Source organism: Cylas formicarius, unplaced genomic scaffold, assembly GCF_029955315.1.
Source record: "Cylas formicarius isolate icCylForm1 unplaced genomic scaffold, icCylForm1.1 PGA_scaffold_6__28_contigs__length_40554024, whole genome shotgun sequence".
NCBI classification, from domain to species: Eukaryota; Metazoa; Arthropoda; class Insecta; order Coleoptera; family Brentidae; genus Cylas; species Cylas formicarius.
The window spans coordinates 35,087,015-35,113,455 of record NW_026844347.1 but is presented as its reverse complement, the minus strand read 5'-3'; the positions used below and the strand labels follow the sequence as shown (position 1 = coordinate 35,113,455).

Here is a 26,441-nt window from a genome sequence, read left to right as displayed (position 1 = left end):
CATTGCCGACTTCCGTCGATGATCTTCGCTTTTGGTCATTGACCAATACGTACAAAGAAGACATATAACCAATATTTGCTCAACTAGCAAAAAAACAAATTTGACCGATACCAAAAAAAACCGACACCCCCCGCTTCCACCGCGGACCATCCGGGCCCATCCGGCCTCCATACCGGCGTGAACGGGGAAAAACGACGGGGCCGACGACGATTATAACTTTAAAACATGCACTGAACACTAACAACACTAAGTCCACACAGTGGAAACCGATATCAAACTTTTGAGGACGAATACAAGGGATTCTGTCGGGAGCGAACGGAGGTTAAACCGCCGCGTGCAATGCTCCACCACAGAATCTACGCGGCTACTCGAAGATCCTGCGCAGTAGGCTTCTCCTTTTTTCACAAACAGTTGGGCGAAGTACTATGGCCATTTGCCCATTACCGACTTTTTTTTTATCGCAGTCCAACACGTAAACAAAAATATTGCCAACATTTGTTCTCAGCTTGCTTAACCCATACCAAGAAAAACCGCCGTCCTCCTGCTTTCACTACCGACAACGGATTATGAAATGCAACTCCACAAAATCCACGCAGTAGACATTGCATTTAATAAAGACGCAACCACCACAGTCTTATCTGTTACACTCGGCGCAAATGCGAGGGAAAAAGTAATTTTTAATTATTTCTGCTGTTTGACGAAACAAATGAAACTCAGAAGTAAAATTTTATTAACATAAAGCATATTGGTACACAACAGAGATCATAACTTGTATTATAAAAAATTCAACAAGGTTTAGTTTAGTTTCACGTGGAACAGGAAAACATCGCGATGGCGGGATCCTCCGATTCATAAGTGATGAGTACTTCGCGAAACTTATCGAGCAGCTGCAACAGTTGGCTCCTCCGTAAATTTTCCAGGTACATTATCTCTTCTATGTGATGATTTCCTTGAAAGTATTGTTTCCTGCACAATTTTGCAAACAGTTTTAAATCTTCAGGATGGTTTGTGGCTTGTACCTAACGATGAAGAACATACTATCAATCTAACCAAGATCTGTACATCCAGCTACCTTGAAAATTGAACTTCTTTCATCGTCGGGAAAGTCCAATAACAATTCCTCTTGGTAATCGTGTTTGTCTTCATCAGTGGAAATAAAGCTGATATTCTCTAGACTGAAACCCAAAAATTTAACTATTTAAGACCGTAATGATAACAAATCCTTCTGTGACACATACTTGCAGTTTCTCATGAACATTTCCGGCGTCTCAGATATGGTCGATGCACCACTCTCCGATTCAGTTCTAGAAAATTCATTCAAAGGGAATGATGTTGACAACACAGAACTAGCCCGAGGAGAAGGAGATTTTATGTCCTTCTTGTAACTAAAAAGCAACCAATATTATTTTTTCCCACAAGCATAGTATAATTACTTCTTTTGTTGGAGCAAACCATTTTCTGTGGGCATGTACTGCACATAAGTGTGCAACTGGACCAAGAGATGGTGTTGGAGCATCCAAATAATTTTCTGGACCAACTGAGATTGTTGAGCAGAATGAAACAGGGGATTGACTTTCTGCCCAAGGGATGAAGGCAATGAAAATTCTGCAATAGATCTAAAGAGTGTGTTTTGTGGCTGGCAATTATTTTGGCAACTAAAAATATATTGCTTACTTAATTAAGTTACAGCCTGGGAAAACCTCATTGAATTTTTCCATAAGCGGAGAGTTCATATGAATGGGGGCATTGGGAGAAATCACATATTTATTCTTGGAACAAATTGGAAAAATTATCGTGGCCTTGGCCCAATAAACCAAATGAGCAGTTAATTCAAACACCTGGAATCACAATACATTTTCATATCACTTTTTTTTTCATCAGAAGATTTACTGCTTACATGAGATAAGGTTAAATCGGAATCTGCAGCTAAGGTCTGCAAATTTTTCAGTGGAGAGTATTGCATTAATAATCTTAGCAGAGATGGTGAACTATCCAATGATGTGAAGTCGGTTAAATGTTGAATTGGATACAACAGAAGCAAACTGTGATAGGGGCGTAATGCTTGCAAACACCTAAAATAGGAAAACCATTCCATTTTTGAGAACCTTAAAAATGATATATGAATATTTCTGTCTGGCATTCTAATTGTTACCTTTCAATATCTTCGGGTTCAACAATTCTGCCTCTCATATGCCACTGGTGAACCTTCTGAGGCAAACAGAAACTCAAAGGTATCCACTTGTTAATCCTGATTGATACAATCCCTGGAAAACAGTGTATATTACCATGGTTTGATAAGTGAAATGGGGGTCATGTATTTTTTTATATTTTACCTGTTGCGCATAAGTCATCATACATTTTCTTAATATTGTTTGCTAAAATACACTTTTCCAAAATTACTTGGAAAGCGGCACTGTGGTTGTTGGTATACCCTTCATCGTGTGCAGTCATCATAACCTGAGTCTGTTCAGAAACAAAGCCACAGCGTCTTTCCTCGTGTCTCAAAACAATCCCCATTCTTTGACTTAAATCATGATAACATTTAACTAAAACTCAAAGTCCCTCTACCCGTTGAAAAAAAAATTATAAAAACTTACCGACGGAATGACTTGCCAATGCTGAAAGAGCAAAAACTATATTGACAAGCATAAGTCCAGAATCATCATTATCAGGTTGCTTGTTTCTTAACTGCAACAGAGTTGGATGGCTCACAAATCTCACATCGTTGATTTTAAGCTCAAACTTTTTATCACACAGTTCAGTTTTCACAGCAAATAATGTAGACAAAACTTCGTCACTAAACCCTGTTAAAACCCCTTTACGAATATTCGAAGAAACAGATATGGGATTTTGGAAAAGCAGATCCCCGGTTGTTTTTATGGCGTACGGGTTTTTGCCTCGCATATTTGACGTTACTTTCTTTTCCTGCACTTCAAAGGGGTATCTAAACAGGAGTCTATCGCCTTTACTGTCCGATTTTACAAGAATCACGCTTATGGGATTCACTTCCATTTTGTGTGGCAACTTTACATGTTTACAGAAACAACAATATCAGAAAGGAAAGACATAATTTGATAAATAAAACAATAACAAATCACAATTTATTAACAAAACTGATACGACTTAACCTAGAATTGTGGGGAATTGAACTACAAAAGCAGCTGTCAGGTGATTCTGTCATTTATCATCTGTTTTTGTTTTGGCCAATGTTGAACAGTGTTTATTGTGAGCGACATATACAAGATATTACCAAATTAAATTTATTCGATGTGTTGCTATAACTGTAAATAATAAATTTAATAATGGGAAATCAATTAGTGGGCATTGCCCCTTCTCAAATATTTCCAGTTGAGTGGTACTTAAAAGATCATCCAGAGCTGAAATTTGATTCAAGGTAATTACAAAATTTCACGAAATACAATTGGATAACCGTCCCTATTACAGCTTGGGAAGCACTAGATTTTTGAAAGTCGCTAAGGCCGAGTCTCAGGAAGGTCTTGTTGTTGTCAAAATATTTGCAATTCATGACCCATCACTTCCTCTGCAAAGCTATAAGGACCATTTGGAGGATATAAGGAAAAAGCTTTCCGCTTCAGTGAACTGCACACCCTACCAAAAGTTTATTCTTACTGAAAAAGCAGGTCTAATTATGAGGGAATATGTAAAGTACAGTTTATATGATAGAATAAGTACAAGACCATTCTTGACTGATATTGAAAAGAAATGGATCACTTTCCAAATTCTCTACGCATTACACCAATGCCATAAAGTTGGAGTGTGTCACGGCGATGTTAAATTAGAAAACATTACAGTCACATCATGGAATTGGGTTATGCTTGTAGATTTTGCATCATTTAAACCTACTTTTCTACCTATTGATAACCCTGGAGATTATTCCTACTTTTTTGACACTTCTCGAAGGCGAACATGTTATATTGCTCCAGAAAGGTTTTCTAGTTCTGCAACTTTAACTTCAGACAATGCTTTGCTGTCTGAAAGTATGTGCGATTCAGGTGATTTGACTCCAGCTATGGACATTTTTTCTGCAGGGTATTATTTATATTTAAAAAATTCTTTCATTATTTAACTGATGTTTCCTCAGCTGTGCTTTATTGGAACTTTGGAATGAGTTACATTTTCCATTTGATTATTCCCAGTTGCTTTCCTACCGGGCTGGAAAATACTCTCCCCAAAAACACCTGGACAAGTTAGAGGATCCAAATTTAAGGCTACTGATTTCCAGTATGATTGAAAAGGTCTTATAATAGTTTGTTTGATTTTTGTATACAACAAGATTGAATTAAATAATTATATAAATGTAGACCTGTTAAAGGGGACATATTTTTATAGGAACCTAGCAAGCGACTATCTGCCGAAGATTACTTGGCCAAGCACCGGGGAAAGCTTTTCCCTGAATATTTTTATTCTTTTCTTCAATCTTATATGCTTATATTTTCTGCCAATCCTATTTTGTCTCCTGATGAAAAGATCTCAAGACTAAAAGGGGATATTGGTAATATATTTAAGGTAAGATTTGTTAGTTCTAAATTTATAGAAAATATTAATTATTAAAACACAATTGTTTTCTATATTGTGTTCTTTTCTTTTTTCGACTGGGGCTTAATCAGTCATTCTCAAATTAAATTAGAATTAGTTCCTCTTTTTGCCCTGTTCTCTTTTAATAGCATAATTGTCAATGTGTATAGTTTTTGGGTCCTGTTAAAATGTGTACATCGGAGGAAATGGAAGACGAAGACAAAAAAGATGCAGAAAAATCTCCGAAAGGCGAGTGCGAGGGTTTAGTAATCATAATGTCCTTAGTAACTTCCTGCATAAGGGGCCTCCACGAATGTTCATCCAAATTGCATAGTTTAGAAATTTTGCTAGAGTTGGCCACACACGCTAGCGACGAGACAATACTGGATAGAATATTGCCATGTATTGTAAGTTTTTGAACTATAGACTTCATTTGTTGGGCACCCATAATTCTGCTGTTTTTAGATGTACCTTGCGCATGATAGCAACTCCAGGGTAAAAATTTCAGCGGTGAACACGATCACAAAGTGTTTGGAACTAGTTACAAAACTGCCTACATCAGATGCAAATATTTTTCCAGAGTATATTTTACCAGAATTGGCTCAGTTGGCTACAGATCCAAACACGTGTGTTAGAGCTGCTTATGCCAAAAATATCAGTTCTTTGGCTGAAACATCTTTGAGGTAGGATTGAGTTGAGCCATTGTAGAGTTAAAAAAATATAATTTTTAGGTACTTAGATCATATTCAAAACAACTGGTATGGAGAAAACAGCAGTTCCAAACAAGACGATGAGCACTATTTTAATTACGAACTGGAATTGCAAGCTCTGCACGAAATGGTGCAACTGACTGTGAGCTCTCTACTTACAGACACTCAGAGCATAGTCAAACAAGCATTGTTGAATAGCGGGATTAATAAACTCTGCGTGTTTTTTGGAAAAACCAAAGGTAACTTTAAATTCGTAACATTGTTCGCATCCTATATATCCTATACTTTAGCGAATGACGTCATTTTATCGCATATGATAACATTCCTAAACGACAAGGAAGACACCCAGCTGAGAAAGTCGTTTTTCGATTGCATAGTGGGCGTTGCCTCATACATCGGCTGGCATTGCTGCGGTATTCTAACCCCACTTTTATTACAAGTAACGAAAAAATCTATACATGTCTGACATATCGTAAATGTTTTCCTATTTAGGGCCTAACAGACAGTTCAGAATTTGTGACAAGGAAGGCAATCAACGCAATGGCTACCTTGACAGAGTTTAACCTCATTAGCACTCCATCTTTGTGTGAATTGGCGGTCGAGTGCTCCTACTTCCTTGTACATCCCAACTTGTGGATCCGCGAAGCGGTAACTGGTTTTATTTCGAAAGCTGCTGGCAAACTTTCATCCCTAGATGTGCAGTGCAAGATAATGCCTCACTTGAATGCATATATGAAATATTCTCTGATACAAATTGATAAGTAAGTTATGTTCCGTTGTCGAAAAGTAGAGGGCAATAAGAAAAAGATACATCTATAAAATGGTCATCACAATTTTTAATTATACTTTTATGGAACTTTAATTTAATCTCACTGATCTCTGCAAAACATCAATAGTAGTTCAAATGAAGATATAGAAGATATAGATATAGAAGAATAGACCGATTTGTTTTCTCATTGTTTTTAACCCTCCCTAAGCTAAATTAGCCCACTGTTATTACTAAAACAATAAATAATATCTGTGGTATTATCGTTTTAGATCAGAATTGCTGTTAGAATCCCTTGTAAGTCCTATACCGAGAAGTGTATATGACAACATAGTCAACTATAATGACATTAATCTACTTCTAGAACTGTTGGAAGATAGAAAAAATATAAGAAACTGTTTAAACAACGGAAAAATCCCCAGTTACGACTTTTATAGGGACACCGTTCCTAGCCTGAAAACTGTATGTATAAAATTTAAATAAGAATTAATTTATTTCGACATACATAGTAAGATTTTTAAGAAATAACCTAACCAAATCTCTCAGATCTAAAAGCGTATTGACTATATATGTTTCTCTTTAGTTGTGTCGAAGACTCGAGGCAAATGGCATGAATGAAACCACCGAAGAGTACATCTTGAAAATGGGCCATCACTTGAGGAAAATAAACAAGCACAGAAGCAACGCGGACGCCAGGTTCAGACAAAACGAGGGTAAATATGATGTGGACACTACCAGTTGCACAGTGCGCAGTCGCTTGTTCAACTTAACCGATTCCCACAAAGCCGATTACATATCCAACAGGTAAATATGGCACAGCCTATTTTTTTTAAAAATAAATATATGCGTTGTAGAAGTCTTCACCGTACCAATACTTTGGGCTCCATCGATACCAACGTGAACTCGGATTGGAACTATAGCGCCGAAGTGTTAACGAGGCAGTCGGAATCGACAAATTCGGGAGGGCCCTCGTCTAGGTCTACTTCAAGCAGACCATCGTCGCCGCCACCTGATAATCACAACACACAATTCGTCAGCACCACCACCGATGCATCTAGCTTGCACGAAAAATCTTATATTCAGTGTGAGTACACCAAGTACAATAGCACTAGAGTATAACTATTCAAATGTTGTACTCGCACTTGCGAGTCTATCTACGGAGGGATTGGTTGAAAAAATATAAATATTATCCATTATTAAAAATAAAATAATAAAATAAAGTATGAGAATGCTCACTAAAAGATATAAAACAAAGTTTTATATTTTTTTTACAAATAAAGACCTTTGAATTTAGCATTTGAAATTTTCTATAACTTTTCATATATAAGTGCAATGTAATTTTGTATAGTACTCGTTTTCTATTTATTCAAATGAATATATATTTTTTGTAATATTGTTAATTTATTAATTTATAAATGGCCTATAATTCACTGGCCTAGCGCTGAAATTGAAAAAAATTACAATCTTTGCCACTTAATTGACATATACAACAGTTTAATATATGTAACTAAATTTTAAATACATTTTAGGGTTATAATAGAATTTATTAATATTAAACGTTGTAAAGTGTACGTACAATCAACTAACAGTAACCTAAAAGCAGTAGAATAAATTATCTTTATTTAAATATTCAGCTTATGTTCTTATTGCCCGGATTGGTAGAAAAGTATTTTTTTATAATAACCCTGTTTATGTGGGCGTTCCAACATTGCTTTTTTGCTTTTTATATATTTACATTCACTAGTTTCTTTTAGTTTTAGTTAGTTAGATTATTTGTTGGAACATATGTATATACTTATATCACTCAGCTTATGTTTTTATTTTATACACATATATAGGATATTATTCTTGCTTAAAGATTTTTCAACACAACAACCAGCGCTAAATTAGTATTCATAGCATGTTCTAGTTGTTAAATTTTTTTTGAAAAAAACAACATATATAATAAAATGGGTTAGGTCTTTTTTGTCACTTTTACCTGTCAAAATTCTTGTGTAATTAATTCCAATTACATTTCACTTTTTTTTTACTGTGTGTGGATGAAATGAATTCTATAATTCTCTTAACAGTGACTTTTTCATTACCTGTAGATAGGAGACCCACTTGTTACATAGAACTCACGAAACTGAAGAACATCCAACAAGACCACTATTACGAAGCGCTGAGGAGCAAAGAGTGGGCGGAACAAGCGGCTTGGAAACCGCAACTACCGCCTCCCGGGTGGCACCCGCGGGGTATATTGGTGGCACACTTGTACGAACACAGGAGCACAGTCAATAAACTATGCCGGTTAACGGACTCGCCATTTTTCGCCAGCTGTTCAACCGATGGTTCCGTCAGGTTCTGGCTAGAGCATTTTTGTTCGCCTGTCCTAACCTTTCGGTTTACAGGTTATGGGATTGTTCAAAAATAGAGGGCAGGAATGTGGCGAACAGATCGAGGCAGCAATACAAAATGCCAAACAATTCCGGGGTGACTGGCATGGCGGTCTGCGAGAGCGGACAGTCGTTGGGCGCGTCGTGCCAGAATGGCACTATTAATGTACTTCGAATCGACCCCGCTAGTACCAAGTAAGATTTTTTTATTACTCATTTTATTCACGTGTAATGTAAAAAATTCACGTACATCGAAGTGATAAACTACACCTTTACTTTAAAATATAAAAAATCATTTAAGACATACTTAGCCAATATAATAACTTCCCCCCTGGAGGCAGACGATGTTGCAAGTATAATTCTAAATTCTATGTATACCAAAAACTGTGTTCATTATTTTGATCAATATATTTTTAAGTGTTGTGCTGTGTGGCCTGTGGTTGAGTACTGTTAACTAACATAGAAAATACAAATAAATGGTCTGCTTTATTTTTTTTGGAACTTCTTGACTGTGACAAAAAAAAGTGTTCTTTTACCTGTGGCGAGAAAGTCAGGATAAGTACAAGAAAAGGTTTTGAAATATTATAATATTTTATTTTAATTTTTGTTATATATAGGCTATAAAACACTAATTTAGAACCGAATTTTTAGTCAGAGTACCAAGATTTAACCCAAATTGTTTAGATAATGTGACCCATGAACAGGGTGTTTTATTTAATAATTAAAAAAAAAAATTGCCAGTGTTTTAAAACAATTTGACTTAGCCCTGTTGTACTTGACAGGAAAAATAAGTACTGTAAACCATACTAAATAATAAGTCAACTTTTTCGACTACCGAAGGAGTACAACGGCGGCAAGTGGCTCATTGACGCTCTCCAAACGCTATGCCACTCACATAAAGCTGCACAATCATTTGGACGTCAGTGGGCATAATTTTTTGGATTTTTTCCGCCGTAGAATTGCATCTATTTCTTGCAATTTTTTCCAAATAGATGAGTTGAATATTTGGGTTTTTAAAAGAACCATTTTGTTACAACCTAACTAAAAGAACAATTTTAAAAACACCAAAACACCAGGAAACGCATTTTATCAAAGTGATTTGGGTTAAATCTTGATATTTTCACCTCAGGACCATACGCTTAAAATATTTCCACTTATTAATGTATCACGTTGTATATAAACATTACTTTTATACGGGCGGATGGTTGGAAAGCTGAAATCCGCTTTGTAGTTGCTCTTTTTAACGTTAAACGCGCGTGAATTCTATACTAGGGTTGTATTATAAGAATAAATCTAAATTATTCTTAGAAATGAATAATAATTCTCAAAGGATTTTTAATTAATTTGTTGTATATCCATCGTGGGTTTTATGTAAAACAGATTGAATATGCAGCGTGTTAAGAAAAGGTGAGAGAAGAGAATATATAAAAAAATATAAATAAAAAGAAAATAAAACTAAAAAAGACTTTCCGACTAATAAACACACTTTAACAACGTGTGATAAACCAACGAGCGACTCCGAGCTTTTTAACCTTTACACCCAGGTTTGCGGCTGTCGCTTCTCGTTAGATTGAAGCTCTCCAGCCAATACTCATTCGTTTGCGATTTTGCAATTAACACGTCTTTGTTTTATCAGAATGAACCTGATACAGTCGCGTCAGTTGGACTCGTACGACGAAGGATTCGCCGTCGAAGTCCAGTGCCTCGATTCGGGCTCCCAAAGCGTTTTAGTTTACGCTACCTTGTACGGAAAGCTGATCGGATGGGATCTGCGTCAACCGGGCATCGCGTGGTCATTAGACAACGGCCTGAGGCAAGGCGTGATAACCACGTTTTGCGTGGACGCTCACCATAGCTGGCTAGCATTGGGCACTAGTGACGGTGTCCATACCGCATGGGATCTCCGCTTTCACCTGCCGATTACCACTATTACGCTTCCGTCTAGCGGTCAAGCGACTAGAATAAGGAAAGTGATCAGTCATCCCACGGAACACTCTTGGATAATGTCGGCGGTGCAAGGGAACAACGAAATATCCATGTGGAACTTAGAGACTGGATCGAGGCAGAAAGTGTTGTGGGGTAGTACCACGCCTCCCCTGTCCAAGCTACATCACGTGAGTAACCTTTAATGGATTAAAAGTCGGGTTTTAACATTTGCATGGTTTAAAGAGCGCCCAATCTGCGAGTCACAGCGTTTGCGCCATGGTGAGCGGGTGTATCGATAGGTCGCCGTTCGTCTTAGCAGGCGGTACCGACCAGCGATTGAGGTTTTGGAATTTAGAAAGTCCGTCTGAATCGTACTTGGCTATACCGGCAGCCAGTGATCCGCTCGGCACCACTTTGAGTTACCACAGCAGGTTAGTACATTCGGAAATTGTACGAGGTCTGTTCAAAAAGTAATGTGACTTTTAAGTTTTATCAAAAAGTATTTATTTATGATGATTTATGATTGTCGTTTTGTTTTTAACCAAAAAGTAGCAGGTCCATTATCGCGATGAAAAATCCATGAATTATTTTCCCACAGTTCCGAGCGTTTTCTTTGTATTACTTCCCGCAAACGGCGCATAACCTCTTTATTGACTGCATGACCTTGTGGTAAAATATCTTGATGTATTAAGCCACGATAATCAAAGACAACAGTAAACAAAACCTTGACATTTGATCGAACTTGACGTGCCTTTTTCGGTCTTAGTGATTCTGGGTTCTTCCATTGAGACGACTGGGCTTTGGTTTCGACGTCATAAACATATACCCATGATTCGTCACCAATTATGACCTTTTTTTCCTTTTCCTTTTGTTCAAAATTAAGCAGTTTTGCAATAAATTTTGTTGCAAACTTCAGAAAAATTTTTGGGATTTTTCAACACAATTTGTTTCACTTCTGTAATGCTTTCATCAGTTATTGACATGACTGGGGAGTCCAGCATGAGGTTCGTCATTGGCAATCTTGGAAAAGCTGGTACCACTTATAAACATTTTTTTTGCTCACCATATGCCGCTGTCGCCATTTCAAGTGTTTCCATTCCAAATATTCCATTTTTTACACACAATTTTATGCAAATTCTTGGTTTCATTTTTTTTACAGCAGAAAATATCCGAGCACACAAAACATGTCCAACGCTTCCGTCTCACAAAAAAAGTAAACTTGCAAACAAATTACAAAAGTGACTTTTTGAACACTCGTATATTGCCGTTGCCGTGGAATAGAAAAACAAACCTTATTCTGAACCGCGATAGAATAGAAAATCCAAAAGAAATTTGTAGTACGCAGTTCTTTCAAGGGAATGACTATTTTTTATATGCATCATCTCGGCTATCCTGAAAAATTATTTAATGTCAAGAGAAATTGTTTATATCAAAAATATGTTTTCTTCGCCAGTAATGGCAACTGGTGATATATCTAAAATGTGGGTCGTGTGGGATGTTCTTATTTTCTACTACCCTTGACTATTATGTATATTGGTCAACTCTGCCCATGTTGCCGAGAACATTTCTCTTCACGCATGGAGGGTCGGCCTTTTGGTAATATTTCTTGCAATAATGTTATTGTTTGACATGGCGAAAATCTCTTGCAATTAAAACATGACTACCAACATCAGACAACTTGAATGTTTGTTAACCTCAAATGAAGCCTCAAATATAACCACCACTCTGGAAGTCAAATGTTTTTCCAGCTTGTATTTCACTGCTAGCCATATTCAAGTTAACTTGTTGGATGTCTGTAGTCAGGTTTAAATTGCATCAAACTTCCACCATGCCAAACAATGTGCAAGATTTATTGCAAGAAATGACCTTGCAATTTCTTGCAAGCCTTATTGCGCCAGAGCAAACGTCCAGTATGCTTCGTCAGGAACTTCGTGAAGAAATTCATCAATTACTTCATAAATTTATTGCCAATGTAAACCTTGAATGTGACACCATCTGACCAAACAAAATATTTTGTCACCTAAATATTGTTGTCCGCAAAGATAGTATTATTTTTTTTTTCAAAGAAACTTTCACAGGCTACTGTAATACTTTTTACAAAACTTCTGGATTCTTCTTGCGTCGATTTTTGCTGACGTTTCGCCAATCATCCTGTTGGCTTCTTCAGAGCTGGAATCAAACTGGCTGAAACAGTTTCAGTCAAGCTCTGAAGAAGCCAACAGGATGATTGGCGAAACGTCGGCAATTTTGATTCAGCAAAAATCGACGCAGGAAGAATCCAGAAGTTTTGTAAAAAGTATTATAGTATTACTATTTCTACTGAGGTGTATAAAGCCATGTTTTTTCCTGTGGGGCAGACTGATAGATGGTACAGACGTAATTTACGAGGAAGCGGGTAACGTAAGGATGAAGGACAAGGGCGAGGAGATTCCAAGGGCCGGTCCGGAACCCCCAGCTGCTGGTCACAGGGACTGTATTTCGGATGTGGCCTTGTGCAAAGCGTCGCAGTGTTTTATAGTGACGGCGTCGAGAGATGGCGTAATAAAAGTTTGGAAATAGGCGTGGTCCTACAGGGTGCAGTGATTTCAATGTTGTCCATTTAATGCCACAGATTTACAGTGATTTGGCAAGTAGTGTGGTCATTTAAATTACATAGCTAATTTATTTATGTAAGATTTTTAAAGTTATTATTTACAGATAAATCAGCCCTCTTATTTATATAACTTTACATATTACAGTCAATTGTGTTTGTGATATCTTCTTTTCTGTTCAGTAATCTTTAACGGTTATGTCAGCAGCCATGCCATTTTTAAGAAAATAAATAATTTTCTTGATTATTAGGCAACTTTTTTTTCTGAGTTGAGAGTAACTTTCAAAATTCAAAAGGAGAATGGTTAACATTTTATTCAATAATCAGGTTTATATATACAACACAAACAAAAATAAAGTGGAATGTCTAAAGGTTTTTCCATAACTAACCTACAACGCACTGATCCTAATCTAATTGTTACATTAACATAACTGCAAGTTGTAAAAAAAAGGACTAGAAAATGTTAATAACTGCAACCAATCACTCCTGATGCCACCCCTTTTCTAATCCACAATGTGCCTGACTAAGCTTTGATCAACTTAAACTGCATTAATAATTAAACATCATCGAAAATACCTCTGGGAGGGTATCCCACTCTTTTTGAATTGTTTTCCTGTTGATATCCATCCGTAAACCTAGTTCCCAAACTACCCTCACTACTATAATGTGACCCTATCCCTGTACTAGCCCCAAATCTCAAATCAATGTCATCCTGCTCTGGTGGAAACCTAGTGTCCACATCATCAGTTCTAAATGCAGTACCGTCATACATCTCCAGCTGATAAGAGTCTCTAATTCTGATGCTTTCTTGATCTTCAAGGGTTCTACCTAGAATTTCCACCATCAATTGAGTTAGGTAGACGCTTATACATGAATTAAAGTAGTTATCTTAAATTTACCTGAATCACTCTGCCTGAAACGCCCAGTAGCTGGAAATCGATCCTCATACTCCTTCCTTCTCATGGATGATTCTTCAAGTCTCTGCCTTCTACGCTTCTCTAAAATAAAAGAAAAACAAGAACATTGTAAATCAACAAATTACTTGCAATATGTACCTCTTTTTATGAGTTCTCTTCCTTCTTCAACCAAGTCAGTTGTCATTTCTTCATCACCAACAAATTGGTGGAACCCTAGCATTGACAAAAATCTCGAACCCAGACTAAAATAAGTGGCCAGACAAAACACTAGTATAGCCATGGGGAAGTAAATATTGAATCCATGGGAAATAATTCCAATAACGTCCATATGCCCCATTATCTGCATCAGATGAAAATAAACAGTTCAAAATTGACGCGCAAATTTATAACTAACCTGCGTGTATGAGGTTTCATTTACTTCGCTGTGGATAACGTGACTGTCCATATGGATCAATCCTAAAAAGTTAAGGCACAAGGCTGGGGTGAGTCTGCTAAACATCATACCAGAAAAAATCAGGCTGTGTTCGTTTGTCTGATGATGAGGGGCCAGATAATAAAGATTTAAAACTTTTATTTTAAGTACCGTAGAATATGCGCAGAAGCTTAGATAAAGAATGATAAATGTTGAAAGAACCTGAAACATACATTTGTTCATGGAGAAGAAATTTCAGTAAGACATACCTAAGACAAGTTATTACCTCTATTGTAAAGTAATCATAATTTTTCTTTGCTGCATTAACAATAATGGCAAATATTGACAATGGAGGGTGCACATTAAAGAAAGTAACTTCAGACCATACTATGCAGACTGACATAATACCAGTAATGATACTAAAAATTTTCCAACAGTAACATGAAATTAAGCACTTCCAATACCATTCTAAAACAAAATACATTAAATTTAATTAATAAATTTAAGAAAAAACAATGTATATAATATAGAAAATTTATCACATACCTACAGTGGCCATATATGCAAATCTGGTAAAATAACCAGGCTCTGACGGAAATGTCCTTCTGAACCTTCTGTCCCTGGCAACCTGATTTTTCAAGGTATCTTCACACTCAAATATTTTCTTTATCAGCAAGTGCCATTGTGTTTCAGTCCTCTGTAGCACTTGCAGTGATTTTATTGTCTGAAATCATTTAGTTACAAAGATTTTACATCTAAAAACAGAAAATATTTTACTACTAAGATACCTGTCTGTGCAACCTGACCAGAGCCTTTTCAGTGGGGGAATCAGTGGGTGTGTCATCTGGCAGTCTTCTACGGCTCATTCTATCCCTCAACTCTAAAGGCACCTTCTGCAATATCGTTTCAAATTGTGGATAAAGATAGTGACCAGGTTTAACCGCAATAGAAACAGCTTGCAGTGACTGAAATATAATTTTTTTCACCATATGATACAATATAAAACTTGAAACATACTTCCAAAACATCATCTACAGTTTCCTCGGCTTCACATTTATCAGAACTCAATTTTGCTAGCTTGAAGTAATATTGAGTTAATTTAAAACTATAGTTCGAATTGTTCCAAAAGTTTCTTGGGGCCTCCACTAGAGAATAACCAAGCAATAAAACCAGCAAAAAAAGTCCCCATGTATTACTTGCTGATGAAGCTATGGTTTTTAGTTTACTCCTAAAGAAATTATAAGAATTAAAATGCTTTGTTTGAGAAACATAAATATTACCAATCTAAATCAATACCCGGCTTAAGTGCTAAATAAATGAGAAGTATGCCACAAATAAGTAAATAGGATCCATAATAAATAGCATTATCTACAAGAGCTGATTTTAATTTTCCTTTTACAGTAAAATCTCCAGCTTTAATATAAGACTGCATCATTGGCATTATCATCCTAAAATGTATATTAAAACATGTAAAATAAATATTTCATAATTTAATTATCTACCATGTTAAAAATTGAGTGCTCCAATAAACGGTCCTCCACAAATTGATAAAAACCCTCTCAGGTAAATAACCAGAGGGTTCTTGTATTTTAAGTTCTTCTAAAGTATCATTTAGGGTGGAAATAGAATAATTCTGTTGTCTGTAGACAGTCTGCAATACAAAACAATAAACAGGCGTGCATTGCAGTTCACACCCATTTACACTTACCGAAATAACATCTAAAGGTAGAGCAAAAATAATAAGGAAACTACAAAACCAAGCCAATAAAACAGTTAGTGTTACAAATATACGATGCCTAAACCAATTACCATAACGGTATAAAACAGTGGAGGAAATGATAAATGATATCAATATTTTTGATATGAGTGGAGTGTAACTCATCTCACTAGATTTAGTGTCAAAATTTATTCTTTTAAGTTGTTCTGTCTGACTTTTTGCGCTTCTTGCTGCATTTTTTCTAGTTTCTCTAAAGTTAAACTCTTTAAAGGAATCAGTCGAGGTTTGCACAAGACTAACTCCAGCTCATCCTCAATCATTAGCAACCCAGTTTTATTTAGCAGAGGTTTTAAATTTAAGGGACTCTGTGAAGACATAATTTCCAAGAAAACACAAATAGCATATCCGCACTGCTGACGATAAGTGCAACCACCCAAAAAAAAGAGAATTGATTTCAACTGTTTAAAAAAAATAGTTACGTAGTTTTTTGTTTTTTTGTGTTACGTTACATTAAAAACCACAACTTATATGTCAATGTTGTCAAAAGTCAAAACAACACAGAACAAGAAATAGTTACGTTTCATTTCTCGTTTATTTGAGAACCAAGCAACTAGCTTCGACTTACTAATTTTATAAATGAATGTGCTAATATGTCTTTTTCTTACATTGAGTGCTTTAAACACTTTATCAAAGATAATTGGAGTACCTTGTAATAATTTGCCTAACAAAACAATAATAAAGAAAACAGTTTACTCCGTGGGCGAATGATCCTGACAATTTGACTTAGCAATCAACAAAATGATAATTCTCTGATTGTCAATGTACTGTCTGTCATAGATGCATTGATGTCAGCTGTGTTCATGAAGGGGGTAGTTATTTCTTTATTTTTTAACAAGCCTGAATTAAAATGAGTGATTTACTTAAATCCGCTTTTGAGTACTTTAGTGCACCGACTAATGGACAAATTGACAATGCATTTGTGGGTCAAATTGTAGAAATATCTAACGTTAGACTAAAGATTAAAAAAGTTATTGCCGAAGGTACTTCCTATAATGATTTCGATTGTTTTAAACTTAAACCTGTTATTGTAGGCGGTTTTGCTGTCGTATTTGTCGCACAAGATGTTTCCACAGGGAAGGATTATGCTTTAAAAGTAAAAGAAAATAATGTCCTTTGTATGTCCAATCTGAACATTTGTCTGTTTCAGAGACTTTTAGCAGCTGATGAAGAAGCTAGGAATATTATAGTTAATGAAATTAATATTTTAAAAAAAGTTGCTGGACATCCAAATATCATCCAATACTTATCAGCTTCCTTTATAGATAAGTCACAGACAACACATGGACAGTCAGAATTTTTGGTGGTCACAGAATTGTGTCCTGGTAAACACTTTTTTTTCTTTTTTGCATTGCCTGATTTTTAACGTATTTCAAGGTGGTTCTCTGGTGGATGTACTCCAACCAAGAACTGCTCCATTTGATGCTGAAACGATAGCAAAGATTTTTTACCAAACATGTAGAGCAGTCTCCCATCTACATTCGCAAGTTCCGCCCATTGTGCATCGAGATTTAAAGATAGAAAACTTATTGATAAGCTCGGATGGAATGATCAAATTGTGCGACTTTGGCTCTGCAACGGTAGAAATTTTCAGGCCCAATTTGAGTTGGTCAGCTAACCAACATTCTTGCTTAGAAGAAAATGTAAGTTGTAAGCAATGATTTTCGATATGTAGTGATAGTCTGTTACTTTAGATGGCCAGGTTCACCACCCCGATGTACCGTGCACCGGAAATGGTTGACACATGGAGTAACCACTATATAGGACCTCCAGTTGATATTTGGGCATTGGGATGCATATTATATACTCTATGTTATATGAAGCATCCATTTGATGACAGTGCCAAACTAAGAATAATTAATGCAAACTATACTCTGCCCCCTGATCCTAGATATGCATGTTTCCATAATGTTTTAAGTAAGTTTGTCATTTCTAATTTGATTTTCTTATCAGTAGAAGGGTTGGTTAGTCTATTTTAATTTTGTGTATGTTTATTGTCTCCATTTTTGTTTGATCATAAATTGCAGAGGGATGCTTCCAAGCCAACCCCGAACATCGTATAACTATTACTGGCATATTGGAACGCCTTGCCGCAATTGGAGAATCGCTAGGTTACAATTTGAAAGCTTCACTACCATTCAAAGCTAGTCACAATGTTGGCGATTTTGGTAACGGGGATTGCTTGCTAGATAGTGGAGTAAATAATAAACCGCCACCCAGACCTCAACAACCAAGTTCTAGTCCCGCACATGTTAATGGAAGAAGTGAAAGAACTGCCCAAGCTACGGTATTCATCTTATGTTCTATGGCCTGTTTACTAATCACTAAAAAATTAATTTTTTGTTCATTCTAAGGTTCCACAAAGGCCGGCACAACTGCCACAAAAACCCGCTCATCCGCCACAACGTCCACAAATTCCTCCTCCGCAACAGCCCGAACCAAAACAGGGTGGTCTGTTTTCGTCAATTAGGGGCGGCGCCGGCAGTTTTTTGAAGAATCTTAAAGACACCAGTACCAAAGTAATGGCTACAATGCAACAGTGAGTAAACTGTTTTAAATTTTATTAATTGTTGGGGACATATGAACTACTACTTCAAAGAGGAGGAGAAAGATATTTACTAGACCAAAGAAAATTGGTTACAATTCTTATACTAGACCTATCCTCTAAATATTTAGAATAAGTTGCATTTATATAATAAATCTGAAAAAACTTAATTAAATAAAAACATTAAAACTATATTTTGCAATATCTTAATATGTGATATTATAAAATATGGTGGTAATGCTTAATCTAACAACTAGGGTTGTCGAATTGACAGGTCAAATTTTTTTGTGTCAATTAACCAAATAATTTTAAAAATACTGTAAAATTTATATTTATCTATATTGTGCCTTATGTCGCTGTCGCGTCATTCTGGGAACCAATTATATTATTATTGGGATTCCTTGAATCACTATAATAATTTATTATAAAATTATTAAATAATGATAGATAACACTCTACAATTGCAAGATGTTTTTTGACTAATCAATTAAGAAGTTTGGTCAATTGAGCAGTCCCAACACTAGTAACAACTATCACCGAAAACTTATTACACAAGGTAAAGAAAGAATACCAAAACAGATTTTTTTTTCCGGGAAATTTCATTAAGTATTGTTTTAAAAAACTTTTTAACCATTTTATTGATTTTTCCCTCCTGGGGTATTCAAAAAGTAGGGATGTTTTCCTTTTAAAGTCAATATTTTTGTGACAATAAGTAAGATAATTATGCACCTGTTTTAAATGACTTCCTGTATATAAAAACAAATTTGATTTTTATATAGCTGGTTCAGTCCTAAAATTAGATATTTTTTTGGGGTAGGATACCAGGCACCTGTGAGGTACTGTAACCCACTTATGTATAAGTGAAAAATATGTAGGTCTGATTAGATATCTGGGAAATATATAACTGAGCTTTATCATCCGCATAGCGCTTACTATCTTTAAAAAGTATCCAAAATTATAAGCTATATGGTGTGTATGAGGAAAATGGAAATTAAAGTTTATATCAAAATCAGTAATTAAAATAATTTGCCATATTTAAGGAGTATGGGCAGAACAGACTTGGACATACACTATATAACATCTAGAATAATGGTAATGCCCTATCCGTCTGAAGGATTTGAAACCACTTACAGAATTAATCACATTGAGGATGTCAAACTATTTTTGGACTCGAGGCATCCTAATTTTAGGTAACTTCACGATCATATGCGCACTACAAGAAATGCTAATTTTTTTAACCTCGTTTCAGATATTCTATATATAACTTATCAAACAAACCTTTCCAATCAAAATTTGGCCAAGCCAGGGTTGTAGATTGTTCGTTCGCCTACCCCGATCATTTTAATGCCCCCCTACTCAACTCCATGTACCAGCTTTGCGAAGATATCTACCAATATTTGGCAGGGGATAGTCGGAATGCGGTGGTATTGAATTGTTCTGACGGGAAGGCCACTTCGGCTACCATGGTGTGCGCTCTGTTGATCTACGCAGGTCTCTATGAAGTTCCTGAGGATGCTTTGCAGATGTTTGCTGTGAAACGATGCCCTCCGAATATGAGAGCGTCAGAACTCAGGTAGGCCAATTTGTTATTTTATGGAAAATGTTTCAGTAAGCAAGCACCTCTTTACAGATATCTGTATTACCTTTCCGATATAGTCAGAGAGCCATCTTCGTATCCCCACTACTGCCCGGTAACGTTGGTCTCCCTTCAGATGCAACCCGTACCTCTTTTTACCAAAGTGCGAGACGGCTGCAGACCGTACCTCGAAGTGTACAGTGAGAACCGTTGCATCTTGTCGACCATACAAGAATACGAGAGAATGAGACTGTACAACATAGCGGAAGGCAAATGCCTCCTACCAATCAACACCACCGTGTGCGGCGACGTTTGCATCATAGTGTACCACGCGAGAAATATCCTCGGAGGCGTGATGACCCAGGGCAAAGCCACCGGTATCAAAGTTTGCCAAATACAGCTACATACAGGGTACATACCCGAAGAGGAGACTTGCCTCAGATTTACTAGGTCGGATCTGGACGACCTATCGGAAGGCCAGGATCATTACCAACAAAACTTCAATGTGGCCTTGAACGTTTTCGTTTCGGACGTCGAGAAAAGGCCTTCCCAGCCTGCTCCCTGGCAAACGGACAAGAACGTCAGAGTTATGGATACGGTCTTCACGTCTCAACTCGAAAAGGAGGAAACCGTAGATAATTTCGTCAGTAAAAGACCGGCCATACAAAAGCCTTCACGGCCCGAAAGACCGTCGAGGCCGGCGCCACCGTCGCCCTGTCCGGCACGCGTCGCTATCGAAAAAATCGATACGCCGAGCGATTCGGAAACGGAGGAGGAGGCAAAAGAACCAACAGTCGTCGAAGAAACGGTCGTGGACCTTTTAAATTTGAACTCTTCATCGACGAGTCGGAATGACCTCGTTAGACCTTCGCCCAGCTCGAATTTCGACCTGCTTAGCGGATTGGGCGGGGACTCGATCGGTAACGACGTGTTTTCGGCATTCGGTTCATCGTCTGCTAGTCAAAAGCCGGCCTCTGAGAATGTGTTCGATCCGTTCGGCTCTGTAGGGGACGGGGGCGATAACAATCTCCTCGGTGATTGGAGTAGTTTCGGAAACTCTGGAAATTCTCGTGAGAAACCCAAGGTGCAACCGGAAAGTCAGCAGAAGAAAGACTTTTTTGCGGATTTTGGTAAGTCTATAGCAGCTCATTAATTTTTCAAAGAAACTTCCACAGGTTACTGTAATACTTTTTATAAAACTTTTGGATTCCTCCTGCGTCTGTTTTTGCTGAGTCAAACTTGCTGCTTGCTTCCTGAAACTCTCGACATCATTTCGGATATACTAAAGTCCGAGAATCTGGAACCAAAGCTTCTCACCTTAAGTGAAAAATGCTTGTCGGAAACATATTTTTCTTATAACGGTCAAATTTTTCAAACAAACGTCGGGAACAGCTATGGGTTATGGAAGCCTTTGAGAAGAAAGCTCTACACAGACCGATACCTTAATCGACGGTTATCAACTCTCTTGTTTACAGAGCCGAAAAACTAACTCAGCCTGAGTCACTGAACCCAGAATTAAAACAACTAACGTCTCCTCTTCTCTCTAATAATTTGCACATTAAAATACACTTCACCACCAAAAAATACACTTCACCACAACCTTCCAATAGCAATGTGGCCGAAAGCAATCCTACACTTGCCAGTGTTGTCCTTCCTTACATTCAAAATATCACTGACCACATATCAAAAGTTCTAAAGAAGTACAAAGTCAAAAAACCATATTTACCACTTGTCCAAAAATCTCTCAATATCTTTGGTCCGTCAAAGACAAAATTCCATTTGAGATACCAGGAGTTTACTCATTTAGCTCCGCCCTCCTCAAACGATATATAAAAAGGTACGAGCCAGTTTCAGTCAAGCTCTGAAGAAGCCAACAGGATGATTGGCGAAACATCAGCAAGTTTGATTCAGCAAAAACAGACGCAGGAGGAATCCAGAAGTTTTGTAAAAAGTACTATAGCTGCTTAGTTCATTTTATTGCGTTTTCATCGTGTTACGATCAATCATTCTTGTACAGGTTTTTAAGTTTTGAATCGTCGATTGCGCTGGAAAACCGTGACATCATTTGTTAGTTCTCAAAAATCCGCTAGCTTTTACGGATGTTTCTTTTTTAGCAAGAAGCTACTGTACAATTTAAAAACATGTTTATTGTTTATGTCGCTGGGTATATACTAAACAGGGTAATTCAAGGTAATTCATTTGTTTCTTCGCGAATTTATTCTCTTCAGATGTCGCTGACTAAACATGGCCCTAAGAAAGTAAAATACAAAACATCAATTTCTTTCTCAGCTACTTCACTTCAACATCAATAATATATTTATGACCAGGAACCTTATATTGACCTCGTATCTAACTTTATTACTTTCTTTTTTTTCGATTTATTGTAGGCCTTAACAATCCCATTCCTGATATATACGTATAACATAACATAACATAATTCTAAATTTATTATGCACAAAAATTATAATTGTGAATGTTGTATTAATTTTTATTTTCTGTCACAAAAATATTTTTAAGGTCGCGGTTCAGTACTCATCTACAAGGGATGAGGTGGTAGTGAGGTGAGAGTGTAAACATTAATGCACCATTGAGTTCTGACCTTTTATTTTGTATTTTTTTATTGCAATTTTAGGAAATAAATGTTTCATTAAAAAAAACTCTGCACGTTCTAAAATCTAAAATTTAATCATCAGATATCAGTTCTTTCCAGTATTATATTCAAATATGCAATTACACATCTGTTTAAAATTAATAATGGATAAAGTTTGTCATACGATTTACACATTCAGGGACATGTTGTATCAGTTTTCTTTGTTCAAACCTGTTCAATTCATTATCCCACTCGATTATTAAGAAAATAGATTTTATTTATTGATTGAGTATATAAATAAATGAACATGTAAAACTGAACCTTATTATTATGTTGACATACGCTTATGGCCTTATGCCGATTTTCTGTGTAGGTAACTTAGACGAATTAAACTTAGCGGGCAGTCAGCAAAAGCTTCCTCAGCCGTCGGTAACGCCTACTAGCGGCAGTCGGACACCCGTCGAGCCAGCTACGACGCCCCAGACCAGTCAGTCGACCACGCCTCAGCATCACGCAAAATCGCCATCCGGGCCAGACTATAGCAGGTCAGTGCCGAAACAGAACGTTTGAACAGTACCACGACTACTGTGGGGCGTTTCTCCTTGTTTTAGAACTCATTTCGATCCGCTGAACAAAACCGGCGCCCAAAAAGAAAACGCGAAAACTAAAAAACCCGACGACGTGTTCGGCGATCTGCTCGGATCGCAAGGGTATACGTTCACGCCCAAAAAGGACAACATGCCGAGATCCATAAATGAAATGAGGAAGGAGGAGATGGCCACCTACATGGATCCCGAAACGTTGAAAGTTGTGGAGTGGGTAAGTGCTGCCTCTTCCACGAATAATTACCGCTGATAATCCGCACTGGTTGTTTTGTTTACAGAAAGAGGGTAAAAAGAACAACATCAGGGCGCTGCTTTGTTCAATGCACACGATTTTATGGGACGGAGCCAAATGGAACAAGTGCGAGATGCACCAGTTAGTGTCAGCTGGTGACGTTAAAAAGGCCTACAGGCGAGCGTGTCTGGCCGTTCATCCAGATAAGGTAACGTTTTGGTTAGTTTTAGTGGTTATAGTCCGGAAATCAGCTGACATTTGTGATGACCAATAGTAAAAAGGCTCTTTTTTCGTATAGTTCATTGATTAATGTTAAAAATGGAAGTGCAAGCCACCTAGTGCGTTTGAGGTCGCACATGTGTAATGGGACTGTACATTGTTGTATTATACATCAGGTTACCGCGTAAATATGTGGAAAATATGGCTAAAATATAATTACGTCAACAAAGCTAAAATTTAATGCAGGGACAGTAACTTCATTAATTTTATGAAAAAAAAAGTCTGAATTTTGCATCGCAGAAAATTCATTCAACATTTTTCAGACAACTTTTATAAATAATTATTAGCTCGTCACGAACCAACCCCTGCAACAAAGCCAGTCAAGAGCGGAAGTAAAAGAAAAAAAGATGCTTCCCCAAAAACAAGCAAGCAGGGTGGATGTAGTGGAAATATTGTGGATCTGCCGAGTTCATCAATATAAACGCGTAAATTAAAAAAAAAGTTACCGAAAAATGTTATGGACTCTCAACACTTTGCACACTTGCAAACTAACCAACTCTGTATAAATGTTTTGGCGGTAATACAACATTGCACGAAAGCGCCTGAAAGGCCACCAAGGATAAAATATATATTTTAATTTAATAAGGCAAATTTTCACGGTTTATGTCTGAATTTATGAAAAAAATAAGGCAGAATTTTTGTCAAAAGTCTCTCGTAGGGGACAATACTCATCGAAACATCAGATATACAGAATGATTCAAAAAGAATGGGCAATCTCTACACTGGAAGTACTAGACATCAAAATATTATGATTAAGTTCAACATGCCTCATACAAATGTCATGGTTTTGGATATAAGGCTGTTCACTTTCACGCGGATTTTAGATTTCCTTTCCTTTTGGAACCAAAAACACAAAAAAATACAGTACTTTAAACATATTCGCTGTCCTAAGCTTCAACAGTCCCGTGTGGCAAAAAACAAACGGCCATAACATTTGCAGCTCATGAGCTCCAAAGTCTCGTAGTAAATGTTTCTTATATTTCGCCCTGTAAATATTATTATTCATATTTTGATGTCTCCATATTTATTTTACACATTATTATGTATTTTGGATATATAGTTTAAAGCATAAAAAGAAAATTTAGGTAGTTATTCAGCTGATTCATTCATTTACAAAATATCAAAATTTATAAATAACAAAATCCAGCTTAACTTAAAACTTTGCATATTTATTATTTATAAAAATTATCTGAAAAATGTCCCTAACTGAATTTTGCACGGCTGAACAGTGATCAGTAATGAAATATCTCACACGCCTGTGCTTGCAGCAATGAACTTTAACTTCGGGATTGTCATCGGAGCCATTTTCCAAAAAAATTAAATTTTCTCTTGACCAAATTTTTTTTATATCATTTTTAATTTTTAATATGTTTACACGGAAAGCTGATAGATAATATACGACCTTGCAGTCAGCTAATAATTTTTTTACAACTATACAAAATTTGCTTAACATATAAGAAAATGATCATCTTTCTTGATATTGTTTTTTGTTTAATTACTACTATAACAGAAGACGATTTCGTTACTATCAAAATCAAATGAACTAAAGTAGAAAAACTTAGCTTTCTTTTGATGATAACTCAAAAAATGGTAGCTGGCTCCCGGATTATTAACCGTCGTTGTTCTCGCCGCAGCAAGCCGGAACGACGAACGAAAACCTCGCAAAGCTGATATTCATGGAACTGAACAACGCTTGGAGTGATTTCGAGAGCGACTCGTCGCAGCAAAACGTATTCACTAGTTAAAAAATTGCCGCTAAACGTTTTTTGGAATTTCGTAGGGCATTCCGTTTTACTTAAATTAAATGAGATTAAGAAGAGTATATATATGTATAAATATCGAAAAGGTATGATTTTTTAGGGGTTTGTCGTTTGGTTTTGTAATGCACATGAGGCTGTGTCCAGATGTCTGCCGGGAAAATGTATTGCTCGGGGGTACGTACTTAAGTATCGCATTTTGCTGGAATTCACAAATCATTGTGGATAGTTACTTAAGTTTTAAGCAAAGTTTGAGTAGAAACTCGATGGAGCATATTAAAAATCATCACCTTTTTATGTGTATGAAGGAGTGATAAAAGTAGATGTTTTTCGTACAGCAATTTTATCATCATTGATTAGTTCCTTTTTACAGAAATTTAATGATATTATTTTATATTTATGTACTTGGTATGGACCGGGAATGGAAAACAAAATCTGATAGTTTCAGCTGCTTTTTGATAGACTTGGAATTGATTCTTAACGATAGTAACATTTGACGGCGAAGTAAACACCCATCAATTGCGTCATACTTTAAAGTAAGTTGTTGTTTTTCATTCTTTACAGAACAACCACAAGTAAAATATTTGAACTTATTTAATATAGTTTTTATAATTGTTATTATAAAGTGTCAGACAATATATTTGTTTTATGTAATGTTCAGGAATATTTATTTTATGTTGCGCCGTGAGAACACGTGAATTTTATTGTAATTTACCATATTTGAAGTAAATGTTATACATCAAGCAAATGTTAATTTATTTTCGATTGTTAATAAAAACGATCACCACTACTCAAAAATAATCAATTATGCACAAATCACGCGGAAAGGGTCACTTTAATAATCGTATTAA

The 26,441-nt window shown here is 36.5% G+C and overlaps 4 protein-coding genes across 6 annotated transcripts; 2 read left to right on the top strand and 2 right to left on the bottom strand.

Annotated features, from left to right (window-relative positions):
• Window positions 1-687: 687 nt before the first annotated feature.
• LOC132703003 (GATOR complex protein NPRL3) lies at window positions 688-3,150 on the bottom strand. Of its 2 annotated transcripts, none has more exons than XM_060671991.1 (9): window positions 2,598-3,150; window positions 2,334-2,546; window positions 2,153-2,264; window positions 1,898-2,072; window positions 1,675-1,838; window positions 1,434-1,616; window positions 1,239-1,385; window positions 1,073-1,175; window positions 688-1,019 (listed from the first exon to the last, which is right to left on the bottom strand). In XM_060671991.1, exons 1-9 carry the CDS (start codon window positions 3,010-3,012, stop codon window positions 807-809), a joined length of 1,725 nt encoding a protein of 574 aa, XP_060527974.1. In that variant the 5' UTR covers window positions 3,013-3,150; the 3' UTR covers window positions 688-806. The 2 variants fall into 2 exon arrangements, with proteins under 2 accessions (XP_060527974.1, XP_060527975.1); XM_060671992.1 differs by having other exon boundaries at window positions 845-966; window positions 1,020-1,175.
• A 24-nt stretch (window positions 3,151-3,174) lies between these two features.
• LOC132703001 (phosphoinositide 3-kinase regulatory subunit 4) lies at window positions 3,175-13,137 on the top strand. Of its 2 annotated transcripts, XM_060671989.1 has the most exons (17): window positions 3,175-3,394; window positions 3,445-4,050; window positions 4,103-4,256; window positions 4,351-4,527; window positions 4,707-4,943; window positions 5,002-5,219; window positions 5,268-5,485; window positions 5,537-5,685; window positions 5,739-6,007; window positions 6,285-6,474; window positions 6,596-6,816; window positions 6,867-7,096; window positions 8,103-8,352; window positions 8,403-8,582; window positions 10,024-10,501; window positions 10,557-10,744; window positions 12,671-13,137. In XM_060671989.1, exons 1-17 carry the CDS (start codon window positions 3,303-3,305, stop codon window positions 12,870-12,872), a joined length of 4,059 nt encoding a protein of 1,352 aa, XP_060527972.1. In that variant the 5' UTR covers window positions 3,175-3,302; the 3' UTR covers window positions 12,873-13,137. The 2 variants fall into 2 exon arrangements, 1 of the variants encoding a protein (XP_060527972.1); XR_009619006.1 differs by lacking the exons at window positions 6,867-7,096; window positions 8,103-8,352; window positions 8,403-8,582; ... (1 more) ...; window positions 10,557-10,744; window positions 12,671-13,137 and having other exon boundaries at window positions 6,285-6,309; window positions 6,377-6,474; window positions 6,596-6,736.
• A 65-nt stretch (window positions 13,138-13,202) lies between these two features.
• LOC132703002 (LMBR1 domain-containing protein 2 homolog) lies at window positions 13,203-16,250 on the bottom strand. The gene is made up of 11 exons (XM_060671990.1): window positions 15,941-16,250; window positions 15,735-15,883; window positions 15,513-15,680; window positions 15,250-15,460; window positions 15,021-15,197; window positions 14,779-14,956; window positions 14,519-14,700; window positions 14,215-14,454; window positions 13,959-14,160; window positions 13,803-13,901; window positions 13,203-13,731 (listed from the first exon to the last, which is right to left on the bottom strand). Exons 1-11 carry the CDS (start codon window positions 16,112-16,114, stop codon window positions 13,460-13,462), a joined length of 2,052 nt encoding a protein of 683 aa, XP_060527973.1. The 5' UTR covers window positions 16,115-16,250; the 3' UTR covers window positions 13,203-13,459.
• Window positions 16,251-16,796: 546 nt separating this feature from the next.
• LOC132703561 (cyclin-G-associated kinase) lies at window positions 16,797-26,348 on the top strand. The gene is made up of 14 exons (XM_060672890.1): window positions 16,797-16,989; window positions 17,041-17,102; window positions 17,157-17,331; window positions 17,384-17,649; window positions 17,701-17,923; window positions 18,034-18,293; window positions 18,361-18,545; window positions 19,592-19,741; window positions 19,801-20,124; window positions 20,182-21,257; window positions 23,091-23,262; window positions 23,329-23,536; window positions 23,601-23,762; window positions 25,468-26,348. Exons 1-14 carry the CDS (start codon window positions 16,857-16,859, stop codon window positions 25,576-25,578), a joined length of 3,507 nt encoding a protein of 1,168 aa, XP_060528873.1. The 5' UTR covers window positions 16,797-16,856; the 3' UTR covers window positions 25,579-26,348.
• The last annotated feature ends 93 nt before the right edge of the window (window positions 26,349-26,441 follow it).

Coding starts and splice junctions, on each gene's coding strand:
- LOC132703003 (XM_060671991.1), bottom strand. CDS start 3,012: ATGGAAGTGAATCCCATAAGCGTGATTCTTGTAAAATCGGACAGTAAA. Junction 1,839..1,897: donor CCGATTTAACCTTATCTCAT/GTAAGCAGTAAA, acceptor TTGTGATTCCAG/GTGTTTGAATTAACTGCTCA. Junction 1,176..1,238: donor ATGTTCATGAGAAACTGCAA/GTATGTGTCACA, acceptor TTTGGGTTTCAG/TCTAGAGAATATCAGCTTTA.
- LOC132703001 (XM_060671989.1), top strand. CDS start 3,303: ATGGGAAATCAATTAGTGGGCATTGCCCCTTCTCAAATATTTCCAGTT. Junction 4,944..5,001: donor ATAGAATATTGCCATGTATT/GTAAGTTTTTGA, acceptor TGCTGTTTTTAG/ATGTACCTTGCGCATGATAG. Junction 6,008..6,284: donor TCTCTGATACAAATTGATAA/GTAAGTTATGTT, acceptor TTATCGTTTTAG/ATCAGAATTGCTGTTAGAAT.
- LOC132703002 (XM_060671990.1), bottom strand. CDS start 16,114: ATGAGTTACACTCCACTCATATCAAAAATATTGATATCATTTATCATT. Junction 14,957..15,020: donor TGGTCAGGTTGCACAGACAG/GTATCTTAGTAG, acceptor AAATGATTTCAG/ACAATAAAATCACTGCAAGT. Junction 13,732..13,802: donor TTTCAGGCAGAGTGATTCAG/GTAAATTTAAGA, acceptor TGGAAATTCTAG/GTAGAACCCTTGAAGATCAA.
- LOC132703561 (XM_060672890.1), top strand. CDS start 16,857: ATGAGTGATTTACTTAAATCCGCTTTTGAGTACTTTAGTGCACCGACT. Junction 17,332..17,383: donor GGTCACAGAATTGTGTCCTG/GTAAACACTTTT, acceptor ACGTATTTCAAG/GTGGTTCTCTGGTGGATGTA. Junction 20,125..20,181: donor ATGAGAGCGTCAGAACTCAG/GTAGGCCAATTT, acceptor ACCTCTTTACAG/ATATCTGTATTACCTTTCCG.